The 16,407-nt window shown below is 39.3% G+C and overlaps 4 gene segments (V, D, J or C); 2 read left to right on the top strand and 2 right to left on the bottom strand.

Moving 5' to 3' along the window:
* Positions 1-5,144: 5,144 nt before the first annotated feature.
* LOC114546551 (immunoglobulin lambda constant 6-like) lies at positions 5,145-7,312 on the bottom strand. The segment is given in 2 exon segments: positions 5,145-5,759; positions 6,562-7,312. Coding segments are annotated over 2 exon segments (474 nt in total).
* Positions 7,265-7,817, top strand: LOC114546552 (immunoglobulin kappa variable 4-1-like). The segment is given in 2 exon segments: positions 7,265-7,341; positions 7,435-7,817. Coding segments are annotated over 2 exon segments (387 nt in total).
* Positions 7,818-13,366: 5,549 nt separating this feature from the next.
* On the top strand, positions 13,367-13,859 carry LOC114547144 (Ig kappa chain V region BS-5-like). The segment is given in 2 exon segments: positions 13,367-13,441; positions 13,534-13,859. Coding segments are annotated over 2 exon segments (378 nt in total).
* A 488-nt stretch (positions 13,860-14,347) lies between these two features.
* LOC114546557 (Ig lambda-1 chain C region-like) lies at positions 14,348-16,375 on the bottom strand (the record flags this gene model as incomplete). The annotated part of the segment is given in 2 exon segments: positions 14,348-14,929; positions 16,249-16,375. Coding segments are annotated over 2 exon segments (447 nt in total), but the record flags the coding sequence as incomplete, so codon positions are not given.
* Positions 16,376-16,407: the final 32 nt, after the last annotated feature.

The raw sequence follows: 16,407 nt of genomic DNA, 5'->3' as shown, positions 1-16,407 counted from the left end.
TATTTTGACACAAGATAGCACAGCAGTATTCATCTTTAAGTGGCAGAAACATAGACAACTCTCACAGGCACATGCGTGTCCACCCACATACATCATTTGAATATCTGTTGTGCTTCCCTGCACATCAGCTGGCTTTTAGGCACCAAGTCTTATGCCAAGTAACACATTATTTTATTATTTTATCTCACACAAGCATACATCCATAGTGAAGATGTTACGGTACCTACCTGGTGATACTGGCTGTCCAATTTCAGGGTGAGATACTGATTTGATGTAATTGGCTGTATAGCAAGTGCACTAACCAACCTTTAAATATACTGTACAGTTGGTTTTATGTTAGAACTGTTCTTGATATAATATATTACATGCAAAGTTTTATTTTCTTCATTATTCGTCACATACAAACAGTACAATGCAGTGAAATTCTATTACTGCATTTAACCCATCGTAAATATTAGGAGCAGTGGATAGTTATACATACAGCGCCAGGGGAGCAACTTGGGACTCAGCGTGTTGCGCAGGGACATTTTGACATGTGGCAAGAGGGGCTTGGGATTGATCCGCCCACCTTGTGGTTATTGGGCGACCATTCTACCTCCAAGCCACAAGCCACCCGATGTGATTGATGACCAATCCAACCTTGACTCAATCTCCTGTATCAAACTCTGTTGGTGTGGGAGATTCGGCCTCTCTGAGCTGCACAGCCAGTACAGGAGTTGATGATGATCTCAGTTGGTACCTGCAGAAACCTGGGCAAACTCCCAAACGGCTGTTTTACTAAATAAGTAGCCGTCAATCCGTTACTCTGAGTCGTTTCAGCAGCAGTGGAGTCCAGGATGAAGATGCAGGAGATTACAACTGTATGGGAGCATATCATATACAGTGATACAGAGTCATACAAAAACCTCCATCAAATTAGACTGCATACAGATCACTGTGTTGCAGCTGTGACCTGCTGCAGGAGATTTTGATATGCACCACGGCTCACCTGGAAATAGCACAGTCACCCAAAGCACAACTTAACAGAAACGTCATCAAGTTCAACCAAAATCAAAAGGGGAAGTGAAACTCAGATGTTCATGTCCCTGACAGTCAGGTTTTGTTCCCTTTTACAGCTCCAGATGTTCAATAATGCACACAGTTACAAGAAACAATAAAAATGAATACAGACTCTTTTTACACATAATCTAAAGTACACTTTGTGACATAGTGTTGCACATTTTTGCAGAAAACAGGCAATACAACTAAATACAGTGTGTATGATGAATATACATGATGAATGTATTTCTGAAGTGTACTATAGGCTTTTATATGAAACAAAAATCAAGATTCGGAGAGCAGACCTTAACAGTCAAGATTTCCTCCCTTAAGTGTTTCAGCAGCACCTCATGTTGTGTCTCTACTCGGTGGTCATGAAAACAAGGAAGGAAATCAAAGTGAATCAAACTATCGGTTGTGTTCAATGTGGATCAATTTACCAGCAGCAGACGCCATACACATGTCAATGAGAGATGGAACCAAAGTGAGAAAAGTTTGCAAAGAAGAGAAACAATTTGAAGTCAAAGTTTTTAAATGAAAGAGATAATTTTGGAGTCAGTTAAACAGCCTGCAGACTAAAACACTGCACATCATGTAAAGTGATAACAACATCAGCCAAAAATGCCTGTCAAGCTAGCAGGCTTGCTAAACTAGCTAGCCAGACCCACCTGGGCTGACATGGACTTACCTGTTCTCTGTTCCTTCCTTGTGTGTTGATGCTGGAAATTCGCAAGTGGAAATCGATGCGCAATGACGAACGGCTTTTGTGATCGCAGGGTTTGAATTTTTTAGTTTTTGTTTTTTTGGAGCAGACAAATAAAACCACACACATCCAACATACACATCCAACACACACACCTGTGTAAGATACCGTAGGAGAGATTCAAACCCACGTCTCCACGTCCCCAGTTGGTGTCCTTCACCACTGGACCATCTCTGGCGCTGACAAACACCAAAAACCAGAGAGACAAAGAAGATCAGACTGGAGCTGCAGAAACTTCATCTTCATCAACCTGCAGAGAAACAAAGTTTACAGACTGAAACAGATTCACACTGAAAGATTAGATTAAATTAGATTCAACTTTATTGTCCTTGCACAAGTAAGGACAACCAGTACAAAGAAATGCAATTTAACATCTAACCAGTAGTGCAATCATTAAAAGTGCTTTTTCTTTATAGCAGTGCTTAAAATAGATACATAAAACACAGAATATAGTATGATCATGTTAGTCCATTATAGTGCATTAGCAAATAAAGTGCATGGAGTTCTGAGAAATCAGAAGTCCATAGTCCATATAATAGTAGAGACAGAATGCAGTATGATCATGTATAGTGCATTGTTGAGGTGCATTGATGAAGTGCATAGTGATCAAAGGTAGTCAGACAGTCCATAGTCCATGTGCAAAAGAAGAGGTGGTGGAGCAGAGCGGTGCAGGGGCAGGGGCTAGTGTTGGGTCTTGGTGTTGAGCAGCGTTATGGTGTTATCTAAAAAAGCTGTTTCTGAGCCTGCTGGTGCGACTCTTGAGGCTCCTGTAACATCTCCCAGACGGGAGGATGGAGAACAGTCCATGACTGGGGTGTGTGTGTGTGTGTGTGGTCCTCGATGATATTGTGTGAACGTCGCAGACATCGTGAGTGATGAAGGTCAGAGATGGCCTGGAGTGATGTGCCAGTGATTTTTTCAGCAGTTTTTTTACCACTCGCTGTAGGGCTTTCCTGTCAGCCATTGTGCAGACTGGAGCTGCAGAAACTTCATCTTCATCAACCTGCAGAGAAACAAAGTTTACAGACTGAAACAGATTCACACTGAAACATGTTGACAAAGTCTGATTCTTCTCTTAGATTTCTGTCAGCTCAGCTGGTAAAATTGCAGTTTTACAGTGTGAAAATTGTGGGTTGAAATCCAACATGGACCGTTTTGTTTTCCTTCTTTAAAAACATTTAGAGGACTGTTTCGTAAAGGCTTCTCTTACTGTGTCTTCTCCACATGAAGGGCCCACCAGAGGACACACCATCATGTTTTCTTGCCCATTGGGCCTCAGGAGAGGGCACTCTATGGTATTATATCTACAGGCATCAACGAGGACACTTTGCAGCCTGTTTTCTGAACATTATCTCAATTCAGTTCAAACAACTTTATTTATCCCCGTAGGGCAATTCTGTTTTTAGCCTACCAGTCGTATCAACGAGACAAGACAACACTTAATCAAGCATACAGACAAACAGAGAAACACTGTCAGTGACATCATATTGCATAAATGGGCATCAAAAACAAAACAACAAATCCACATACACAGGCCACGATACTGACTAAGCAGCAACCAACTCTCAAGATAGTAGCATATTAAATAAATAATAATAATACTAAGTAAATACTAAATAACTAATAATAGAAAGGTTTGGAATGCCTGGCGCTTATTTAGTTGCCGCTGTCAACAGTATTTAAGAATCTAATGGCAGAGGGAATAAAAGAATTTGCATATCTGTTAGTTTTCCTTGGGGGGGCAAGGTAGCGTCGTCCTGAGGGCATTAGGCAGAATTCCTGACTAAGACCATGGCCAACTGACCTTTGACCCCCCCCATGGGTCCACTAGTGTCCCAACTGAAGCATCTGGATTAACAGATTGAAGTACATGATCAATGATGAACACAAAATCAATCTCATGTCCATGTGAAGATATTTAACCTGTACAGCCAGCAGAGGGCAGTCTGTATCTATTTATGAGCACAAAGGCCTTTGGGAAACGTTGCAAAGACAGAAACAGCAGAGAGAAGAGGAACAGAAAGTCCAAATATTCTACATGTTCTTAATCAGTCCACAGGGAGATGTAGCCTCTACTGACTCCTCCTCATCTCACCCTTTCTGTTTCACAAGGACAGGTGTACCCAGATGTGTTTTGCATGATTTTCATGCATCACTGCTCCTCACTGTTTTAAGTTCTTATGTCACAGAGAGTCTGAACTGTTTCCATGCACTCACACTGAAAACTGCATCAGGATGATGTTGCTAATAACTCTGTTTGTCATGTTGGGTTTTCTGAGTCAGGGTGAGAGATTTTGAAAGTGTATCTGATATTTAAGGAGAATTTTATGTGTGGTACAATTTCTGTTTGTTCTTTTAATGTTTGCGTCCAATTTTCTTTGTGTTTTGGTCTTCTTCTTCTTATTATAATTTAAACTTCTGATCCATGTTGTTGCCTATCTAACATTTATTCTTAGGGTCACATTTATTTTATCATTTCAGAGTCGTCTGCCAACAATTTTCTGACTCAGGCTGACAAATCCAAGTCTGTTAGTCTTGGAGGGACTGTGACCATCAGCGCCTCAGGGAGTTCAAATATTGGTGCTGATCTCAGTTGGTACCTTCAGAAACCTGGACAGGCTCCCAAACTTCTTATATACTCTTCATCAACTCTCTTCACTGGAACTCCACCTCGATTCAGTGGCAGTAGATCTGGTTCTCACTACACTTTAACCATCAGTGATGTTAAGGCTGAAGATGCTGGAGATTACTACTGTCTGGGTGCTCATGGTGGTGGAGCGTTCACACAGTGATTTGTCGCCGTACAAAAACCTCCTTCAGTTTGACTGAAGTGAAAGCGGCCTGCTGCAGGTGCAGAGGGTTGGTGAAGAGACTGTGATGAGGAGAACTGGTCCAGTGAACACAACACAAGAGTCATCAAGCAGAACCACAATGAATCTAAATCAAACTGACACAAACTCACTGACGCTCTTACACATATAGTTTTAAACTTATATTCTTATCAGTTAATTTAACTCTTTATAAGTAAACTGGGAAAGTTAAATTCTTGTTGGCATATAGCCATTTATATCAAACCCCTATTTAACAATGTTTCTACTTATAGCTAGACAAAACACCCTAAAACAGTCCAAAGAGACACCTTTCTTATTTATTGCTTCATTTTAAAAAACTCAAAAAGATTTTTAAACTCAAAAAGCAGTATTTTAAATTCAAATGTCAAACAAAAAATACAACATATCCTGAGCTATACTATAATATCAGGTGTTATACAGACATGATCAAGATGGTATTTCTCATTTCACATTCAATGACTATATTATAAAAGAAATACAAAGACACTGACTCATTATAATCCACAGTTTTATTTAATGATGGTTTAATGTTCATTCCACAGTTTTGATGAATGATTACTTTCTCTTGGAGTGAAACTAATTAAATTTAGTTTAACATGAATAGTGATGAACATAAAGAAGAATATGCAGAAGATGAGTATAAGAAAGCAACATGCACACTAAAACACAGAGTAGAGAGCTGTGAAACGTGCAGAAATATGTGAGCAGAGGAGATGTGTAGCTTCATCAAGATCTCTACCAAAGAAGCAGCATCATTTCCAGACAGGAAGTGTTGCTGAAGCTCTACTCTGAGCAGTGGTCAGGGTCCAGGTTTTGAGTGACAGGGCTCTGTCCATTCAGACTGGCCTCACAGCTCACTGAGCCCGCCTTCCTCCACTGGTCTGCAGGGAGGCTCAGGGTGCTGCTCCAGCTGTAGTGGGCGTCCCCCCCCAGGACCTCCAGGCTGTGGGACACCCCTGAGGAGCTGCTGCTGCCCCCCACCTTCCAGCCCAGCCTCCAGGCTGAGGGGAAGCCCCCGCTGGCCAGACACACCAGTGTGGCACTGCCCTGCTGCAGCTCCTCTCTGGAGGGGGGGAGGAGGCTCAGGGTGGGCCGCACGACACCCACTGGAGGAGAGAGGGGGGATGAAAGGCAGAGGAATCAGAGTGAAGGCTTGGTCATAAAGAAACATGACATACTGGTCATTTCTCATATTTGATCAAATAAAACAGAATAACTTGTGCTGCTGTTGCTCTCATAAATCACTCAGTATCAGACCATCAGACACATGGTTCAAGTGTAAATGCAACTAAAAGGATCATTGATAATGATCATTGATGACATCTTCATATGTGTTCCATAATGTGGGACAGTGAACAACTCGTCCCTGTGATGATTTTCTTCTGTTTAAACTGACAGAGCTGAAACACTCGTGAATACAGCCCAAACCTTTGTCATCTGTCTCTTTCACTTCCTTTCCACTACATGTCAAATGAATGAACCGTGAACACAAAGATAAACTGCATTTACTGATCAAATCGTATTCGTATTAAACAGGATTCCACATCAGATTTTAATTCCAAAAACATTTTTGAAAAGTGTAACAATTAAGGTTACATTTTGAAGAATGTTAATTGTTCAAATTCTACTTGAAAATGTATGTAAAATAATATTTTCTATTTCTTATTATTACAAAGATAATAGTAGAATTCCTTTTTCTGTTTCTTTACTTTTCATTATCTACAGACTGAATTAACATCGATTTTTGCAAAGTTTCCTCTCAGATTGTGAGATCAGCCTCACTTCATAAAATAATAAAAATAAATCAGCAACATACAACCACTGAACTTGATAACATTCGTGTTCAATCTTTGATAAAAAGTTATATCTGCTGTATGTTGTATAAAATAAATAATCTGTGGTACTTACAGTCAACGGTGAGTTTGGTTCCTCCACCAAAAGTGTACCACAGTGATACAAACTCATTAAGAGGCCGTACAAAAACCTCCTGCACTGGGAACAAGCATCTATCCACTGAAAACTCTCTGATTTTTCTAATCTCACAGACATTTTCATACATAATTGAATATACAATGGTTTAATAATGATACAGATTGAAATTATTGCATAAAGAAGATAATTTGTTTAATTTTGCTTTACTTTTCTACACCTGACAGAGAAACGATTACAGTCTCCTTGTAACAAAGGCATTTTTCATAGTTTTATATCAGTTGATACAAAGTTAAATGAATATGATTATTTTAAATAATAATAATTAATGCAAAATTTCAAGCAGAAGTGAAATATGTTATTTATCTTCAGTAAGCCCTGTAAGTAATTTAAAGGCAGACAAACAGACATCTCATACCAACCACAGTGGACACAAACTCATCCTTAAATCCTCAACTGCACTTCTAATATCAACATATTCTTCTATTCCATTAAGATCAGAGATATTGTTAATGCGAGCAGTATTTCTCCTGATGTTGTGTCCCACGTTGCCTTCAGTCTGTTGAGAGCAGAGAAATCATTTCCATAGAGAGGAGGCTTTGCATGGTCAGCTGATCCTCCAGTGAACTGAGAAGGTTTATAGTCCTGGGAGTTCAACACTGCAGGACTCAGATCTGTCAGTCAACACAGCAGAAAGCACAACCACCATGACTCTCATCACCATCCTCATCTGGACGCTGGTCTGCTGCTGTTTTACAGGTTCATTCACTCAGCAACATTTCAAACATCACGTGCTGCCTTTTTCTCTCATTTATTTCTGCTGATAAATGAATGATTGGTTTTTGTCTGCAGGATGCAGCGGTCAGGTGACTGTGACTCAGCCTCCAGTAGTGACATCTACTCCAGGATCCACTGTCACTCTCAGCTGTAAAACCAACAGACCGGTTTATCAATATAGTGATGGAGATTGGGCTATGTCCTGGTATCAACAGAAATCTGGACAGACGCCAAAGCTCCTAATAAAATATGCGCACACCCTTGAATCAGGAACACCAGCTCGGTTTAGTGGCAGTGGAAGCAGCTCTGACTTCACTTTGACCATCAGTGGAGTTAAAGCTGAAGATGCAGCAGTTTATTACTGTCAGAGTTACCATGAGATAAACAGTGCTGCAGTGTTCACACAGTGATTTGTCGTCTTACAAAAACCTCCCTCAGTCAGACTGCAGAGACTCTGAGCTGTTACAGCAGGAACCGACTGCAGCTGCTGAAGAGGAAGAGACTCTGACACAGACCACTGAACACAGAGCTCAAAATACATATTCACACTAATATACTGATTCTATTTTTTAGAGGTTGTTCTTATTTTATTTATATTAAATATTTAAAAAAAAAGATCTATCAGCACTACATCACGTTGTGTTCACATTTACTCTTGACCAATCACATATTTAAACTCGATTGTTCTTGTCTTTTGTTTTTATCATGATTAAACATGTATTCTTTTCTTTTTTATATCACTGTATAATTCTAAATTCATGACAACTTTAAAAAGTAATAGTATTTCATTGATCAATCCAAAGCTTTTCATTTCCCACAGAGAGGAGTATCAGTTGAAGATATGAAACCATGACATTTCTTACTACTCTTCATCAAATCAAAGACTTCATCATGTTATTCATCAGTGAAAGCTTTATTAGCAGCAACATCAATCATCAACATGATAGTTATTAAGCACACACACACACATCCAGCTGCTGAGCTACACACATGACACAGCTGACAAGAACCTCACCAAGCACAAACCTTGTGATCTCTCTTCATTGCATTTTTTTTTTTTTATCTTTTAGGGATTGTTATTCCTTAAAACTGTACCAACTGTAACTGAAAACATGCAGATGGTCCATTAAAAAGCCGTAATAAGGCAGGTTTGCTGTATAATAAGTACTATGGAGGTGGAGGTCAGACGATCAGCTCCTCTATCAGCTGCAGAGTCAGTTAAACAGCCTGCAGACTAAAACACTGCAGATCATGTAAATGTGATAACAAAATCAGCCAAAAATGCCTGTCAAGCTAGCTGGCTTGACCCACCTGGGCTGACACAGACTTACCTGTTCTCTGTTTTTTCCTTGTGTGTTGACACTGGAAATTTGCAAGTTGAAATCGACACACAATGACAAACGGCTTTAGTGATCGCAGGGTTTGAAATTTTTAGTTTTTGTTGTTTTGGAACAGACAAATGAAACCACACACATTCAACACACACACCTGTGTAAGATACCTTAGGAGGGATTCAAACCCATGTCTCTACATCCCCAGTCGGTGTCCTTCACCACTGGACCATCTCCGGTGCTGATAAACACCATAAACCAGAGAGACAAAGAAGATCAGACTGGAGCTGCAGAAACTTCATCTTCATCAACCTGCAGAGAAAAAAAGTTTACAGACTGAAACAGATTCACACTGAAACACAAAGTCTGATTCTTCTCTGGGTGAGACTCAATTTACCTAATCCATTCCTCACAGCTCAGTTGGTGGAGCTGAAGTTTTACAGTCTGAAGGTTGTGGGTTCAAATAACACCTGGTCTCTGTGTTTTCCTTCTGTCAACCCTCAGAGGACTGTTTCATAAAGGCTTCTCTTATTTTAATAAGAAAAGTCTGTCTTGAATGAACCAAACAAACTGAACCAGGACCAGTCTGTTTCATAAAGACACTCAGAGCTGATCAGAGCCTGAATTCTTCAAAACGTCTCAGAGGAGGAAATCAGTCTGAACTGGACAAATGTTCTCAGAGTAATACATGTTTAGTTCTTATTTTAGGATAAAAAGCAAAAGCATTTCATCAATTTTCTGAATAAGAAGTGAGTCATATTTCAGCTGAAATGTAGTTTTAACCTGTCAGCAGCTGCTGATGTTTGGGGAACGCTTGGTGACATTAAACATATTCAAATTTGTTACACAAATAGCTAAATAATATTATTCATTTAATCATCAACACAACTTTGGAGAGAAGTCGTGAATTAGACTAGCAATTAAACTACACTTAAAGGATTGTAACCCCTTTAATAAACCTTAAACCATGCACATATTAATAAAAAAACCCTTCATAGGAAAGATAGGATTGGGTCTAATTAAACGCTAGAAGCATTTTATTTTTATTTCAAACATTATCCGACCTCTGACCCCCCACCCACCCTGGGTCCACTAATGTCAGAACTGAAGCATCAGGATTAACAAGTACATGATCAATGATGAATACACAATCAATCTCATGTTAATATGAAGTTGTGAACCTGTACAGACAGCAGAAGGCAGTCTGTATCTATTTATGATCACAAAGGCTTTTGGGAAACTTTGCAAAGAGAAGAGGAACAGGAAGTCCAAATATTCTACATCTTCTTAATCAGTCCACAGGGAGATGTAGCCTCTACTGACTCCTCCTCATCTCTCCCTTTCTGTTTCACAAGGACAGGTGTACCCAGATGTGTTTTGCATGATTTTCATGCATCACTGCTCCTCACTGTTTTAAGTTCTTATGTCACAGAGAGTCTGAACTGTTTCCATGCACTCACACTGAAAACTGCATCAGGATGATGTTGCTAATAACTCTGTTTGTCATGTTGGGTTTTCTGAGTCAGGGTGAGAGATTTTGAAAGTGCATCTGACATTTAAGGAGAATTTGATGTGTGGTGCAATTTCTGTTTGTTCTTGTAATGTTTGCGTCCAGTTTTCTTTGTGTTTTGGTCTTATTCTTATTATTATAATTTAAACTGCTGATCCATATTGTTCTTCTTAAGGTCACATTTCCTTTCTTATTTTAGAGTCTTCTGCCAACAAATTTCTGACTCAGGCTGACAAATCCAAGTCTGTTAGTCTTGGAGGGACTGTGACCATCAGCGCCTCAGGGAGTTCAGATATTGATGATGATCTCAGTTGGTACCTTCAGAAACCTGGACAGGCTCCCAAACTTCTTATATATTCTTCATCAACTCTCTTCACTGGAACTCCACCTCGATTCAGTGGCAGTAGATCTGGTTCTCACTACACTTTAACCATCAGTGATGTTAAGGCTGAAGATGCTGGAGATTACTACTGTCTGGGTGCTCATACTGGTGGAGCGTTCACACAGTGATTTGTCGCCGTACAAAAACCTCCTTCAGTTTGACTGAAGTGAAAGCGGCCTGCTGCAGGTGCAGAGGGTTGGTGAAGAGACTGTGATGAGGAGAACTGGTCCAGTGAACACAACACAAGAGTCATCAAGCAGAACCACAATGAATCTAAATCAAACTGACACAAACTCTTACACATATAGTTTTAAACTTATATTCTTATCAGTTAATTCAACTCTTAATAAGTTAACTCGGAAAGTTACATTATTGTTGGAATATAGCCATTGATATCAAAACCATATTTAACAATGTCTCTACTTATAGCTGCACAAAACACTCTAAAACAGTCCAAAGAGACACATTTCTACTGTATTAATTTTTATTCAAAACAAATCCAAGTGATTTCAATCTCAAAATAAAGTATTTTCTTTTCAAATGTCACACAAAGAAATCTAAACATATCCTGTATTATCAGCTGAAGTATAACATCAGGTGTGATACTGAGATGACCAAGAAGGTTTTACCATAATGAAGAAATTATAAAAGAAATACAAAGACACTGACTCATTATAATCCACAGTTTTATTTAATGATGGTTTAATGTTCATACCACACTTTTGATGAATGAATACTTTCTCTTGGAGTGAAACTAATAAAATTCAGTTTAACATGAAAAGTGATGAACATTAAGAAGAACATGCAGAAGATGAGTATAAGAAAGCAACATGCACACTAAAACACAGAGTAGAGAGCTGTGAAACGTGCAGAAATATGTGAGCAGAGGAGATGTGTAGCTTCATCAAGATCTCTACCAAAGAAGCAGCATCATTTCCAGACAGGAAGTGTTGCTGAAGCTCTACTCTGAGCAGCGGTCAGGGTCCAGGTTTTGAGTGACAGGGCTCTGTCCATTCAGACTGGCCTCACAGCTCACTGAGCCCGCCTTCCTCCACTGGTCTACAGGGAGGCTCAGGGTGCTGCTCCAGCTGTAGTGGGCGTCCCCCCCCAGGACCTCCAGGCTGTGGGACACCCCTGAGGAGCTGCTGCTGCCCCCCACCTTCCAGCCCAGCCTCCAGGCTGAGGGGAAGCCCCCGCTGGCCAGACACACCAGTGTGGCACTGCCCTGCTGCAGCTCCTCTCTGGAGGGTGGGAGGAGGCTCAGGGTGGGCCGCACCACACCCACTGGAGGAGAGAGGGGGGGGGGGAGGAAAGACAGAGGAATCAGAGTGAAGGCTTGGTCATAAAGAAACATGACATACTGGTCATTTCTCATATTTGATCAAATAAAACAGAATAACTTGTGCTGCTGTTGCTCTCATAAATCACTCAGTATCAGACCATCAGACACATGGTTCAAGTGTAAATGCAACTAAAAGGATCATTGATAATGATCATTGATGACATCTTCATATGTGTTCCATAATGTGGGACAGTGAACAACTCGTCCCTGTGATGATTTTCTTCTGTTTAAACTGACAGAGCTGAAACACTTGTGTGAATCCAGCTCAAACCTTTGTCATCTGTCTCTTTCACTTCCTTTCCACTACACGTCAAATGAATGAACCGTGAACACAAAAACATCAAATCGTATTCGTATTAAACAGGATTCCACATCAGATTTTAATTCCAAAAACATTTTTTAAAAGTGTAACAATTAAGGTTACATTTTGAAGAATGTTAATTGTTCAAATTCTACTTGAAAATGTATGTAAAATAATATTTTCTATTTCTTATTATTACAAAGATAATAGTAGAATTCCTTTTTTCTGTTTCTTTACTTTTCATTATCTACAGACTGAATTAACATCGATTTTTGCAAAGTTTCCTCTCAGATTGTGAGATCAGCCTCACTTCATAAAATAATAAAAATAAATCAGCAACATACAACAACTGAACTTGATAACATTCGTGTTCAATATCTGATAAAAAGTTATATCGGCTGTATGTTGTATAAAATAAATAATCTGTGGTACTTACAGTCAACGGTGAGTTTGGTTCCTCCACCAAAAGTGTACCACAGTGATAAAAACTCATTAAGAGGCCGTACAAAAACCTCCTGCACTGGGAACAAGCATCTATCCACTGAAAACTCTCAGATTTTTCTAATCTCACAGACATTTTCATACATAATTGAATATACAATGGTTTAATAATGATACAGATTGAAATTATTGCATAAAGAAGATAATTTGTTTAATTTTGCTTTACTTTTCTAAACCTGACAGAGAAATGATTACAGTCTCCTTGTAACAAAGGCATTTTTCATAGTTTTATATCAGTTGATACAAAGTTAAATGAACATGATTATTTTAAATAATAATAATTAATGCAAAATTTCAAGCAGAAGTGAAATATGTTATTTATCTTCAGTAAGCCCTGTAAGTAATTTAAAGGCAGACAAACAGACATCTCATACCAACCACAGTGGACACAAACTCATCCTTAAATCCTCAACTGCACTTCAAATATCAATATATTCTTCTATTCCATTAAGATCAGAGATATTGTTAATCCGAGCAGTATTTCTCCTGATGTTGTGTCCCACGTTGCCTTCAGTCTGTTGAGAGCAGAGAAATTATTTCCATAGAGAGGAGGCTTTGCATGGTCAGCTGATCCTCCAGTGAACTGAGAAGGTTTATAGTCCTGGGAGTTCAACACTGCAGGACTCAGATCTGTCAGTCAACACAGCAGAAAGCACAACCACCATGAATCTCATCACCATCCTCATCTGGACGCTGGCCTGCTGCTGTTTTACAGGTTCATTCACTCAGCAACATTTCAAACATCATGTGCTGCCTTTTCTCTCATTTATTTCTGCTGATAAATGAATGATTGTTTTTTGTCTGCAGGATGCAGCGGTCAGGTGACTGTGACTCAGCCTCCAGTAGTGACATCTACTCCAGGATCCACTGTCACTCTCAGCTGTAAAACCAGCCAAGCTGTTTACAGATGGTCTGATGGCGATGAGGGAATGTTCTGGTATCAACAGAAATCTGGACAGCCTCCAAAGCTCCTAATAAAATATGCGAAAAAACTTCCATCGGGCATTCCAGCTCGGTTTAGTGGCAGTGGAAGCAGCTCTGACTTCACTTTGACCATCAGTGGAGTTCTGACTGAAGATGCAGCAGTGTATTACTGTCTGGGCTTCCATGGTAGTGGAGTGTTCACACAGTGATTTATCGTCGTACAAAAACCTCCCTCAGTCAGACTGCAGAGACTCTGAGCTGTTACAGCAGGAACCGACTGCAGCTGCTGAAGAGGAAGAGACTCTGACACAGACCACTGAACACAGAGCTCAAAATACATATTCACACTAATATACTGATAATACTTCTTTCAGGTTGTTCTTATTTTATTTATCTTAAATATTTAAAAAAAAATCTATCAGCACTACATCACGTTGTGTTCACATTTACTTTTGTCCAATTACCTATTTAGAAAAACTCGATTGTTCTTGTCTTTTGTTTTTATCATGATTAAACATGTATTCTTTTCTTTTTTATATCACTGTATAATTCTAAATTCTTGACAACTTTAAAAAGTAATAATATTTCATTGATCAATCCAAAGCTTTTCATTTCCCACAGAGAGGACTATCAGTTGAAGATATGAAACCATGACATTTCTTACTACTCTTCATAAAAGACCAAAGACTTCATCATGTCATTCAACAGTGAAAGCTTTATTAGCATCAACATCAATCATCAACATGACAGTTATTAAGCACACACACACACATCCAGCTGCTGAGCGACACACATTACTCTCTAAGTTGCTGTCCAACACTTTACAGCAGTGCTGTTCTCTGTCACACAAAGCTTTAGTTTCCTCTACAAACATTGAAACTCATATTGATCAGAGCAGCAGGTGTGTTCCTCCTGCTCCCCCCACACAGAGCTCCTGTCCTGGGCTCCAGCCAGCCCCTCTAGCCCTTACACTGGCTCCTGTGGAGGGACAGGGTCTGGCTGTGGCCATGATGGAGGACCCTGCAGGAGTACAGCTCTCCTTTAATCCAGCGCTCCTGGCTCAGGCTCAGGGTGCTGCTGCTGCTGTAGCGTCCACTCTTCTCCTCCTCGGAGCTGCTCAGGACCCCCTCTGTCACCTCTGTACCGTCCAGCTCCCAGCTCACCACGGCTCCCTGAGGAGAGTAGCCAGTCAGGAGGCAGGCCAGCGTGGCCAAGCCCCCAGAGAGCTGCTCAGAGGAAGGGGGAAGCAGAGAGACTGAGGGCCTGTCCATGGGGCCAGCTGGAGGGGAGAGCAGAGACACACCAGGAGCACATTAACTTCTACTGCAGGACAGACAGCTGAACATGAGACACTTGTGATACATGACAGAGGTTAACACTACTGGGGAGTAGCTGTGTGAGGGATACTCAGTGGTTGAATGTGACTAAGTACGTCTACTACAGTACTGTACAAATTTGAGGTACTTGTACTTTTCTTTTCATGCTACTTCATACTTCTACTCCACTATATTTTAGAGGGAAATATTGTATTTTTTACTCCACTACATTAATCTAACAGCTAAAGTTAATAGTTACTTCACAAATTAAGTTTTTTTGCACACAAAACACATGTAGTTAAAACATACTATGTTTTATTTTAAAATAAACTATCCAACAATATACAGGTCTACAAATACAGCTGAAATGATTAGATGATTCACCCCAGAACTGTTTTGATTGTTTTCTGTTTCTAAAATTTGAGGATTTTTCTGCATCGACTACTTTTACTTTTAATATTTCAAGTTCATTTTCCTGATGATCCTCCTTCTACTGCTGGTGATGCTGTGATCACACAGAGAAGAGAGGAGCTGAGACATGGGAGGAAATGAGGTCTAATCAAACTAAACTATAACAGTTGATTTCATTTTGACATTTAAAGCAATTCATCTTTTAAAAAAAACTGTGGAACTCATCATAAACATGAATTAGACAACAATATGCAACATGACTTTAAAGGTTTAGAGCTAATAGAAAAGTTGAATTAATGTTCATTAAATTAAATCTGCTTTTGATGTCTGACAGTAAATAACTCATCCCTGAGATGATTTTCTTGTGAAAGAAATGTAACATCTGTATACAGTTAAAGACTCTGTCATCTGTCTGTTTCACTTCCTTTTCACCACTTTAAACTAACGGACTGGGACGTTGAACTACAGCAATACTGCAAATAAATATAATCTCACTTACTTGTTTTAACATTATATTTTATATCAAACAATTGTTTAAATGTGAAAACATAAAAAACTAGGAACTACATTTTTAGGCTATTTTCTGAACTGTAAAAATTTGCTCAGAAAAAGTTTCAAATCAAACTTTGTGAAACAATATCTGATAAAAAATCTGCATATATTTCATCATATCATCATCTTTAATACTAAAAGAATATTAATCTCTGCACAATGTTCTTCCTGAACTTCAATATCAGACCAGCCTAATAGTTATCCAAAAATATCCAAAACATATAAAATATCCAACATAATTTTGTGTTTTATTACATTCTAATGCAAAATTATTTATTAATATTTCATGGTGTAGAAATAAATAATCTGTGGTACTTACAGTGAATGATGAGTTTGGTTCCTCCACCAAAAGTCCACCACAGTGATACAAACTCATGAAGTGGCCGTACAAAAACCTCCTGCACTGGGAACAAGCATCTATCCACTGAAAACTCTCTTTTTTGGTCTCAAAACTGCAAAAAAATTAATTCATTCAATG

This window comes from Perca flavescens, chromosome 20 (assembly GCF_004354835.1).
Source record: "Perca flavescens isolate YP-PL-M2 chromosome 20, PFLA_1.0, whole genome shotgun sequence".
Taxonomy (NCBI): Eukaryota; Metazoa; Chordata; class Actinopteri; order Perciformes; family Percidae; genus Perca; species Perca flavescens.
This window is presented reverse-complemented; position numbering and strand designations above follow the sequence as displayed.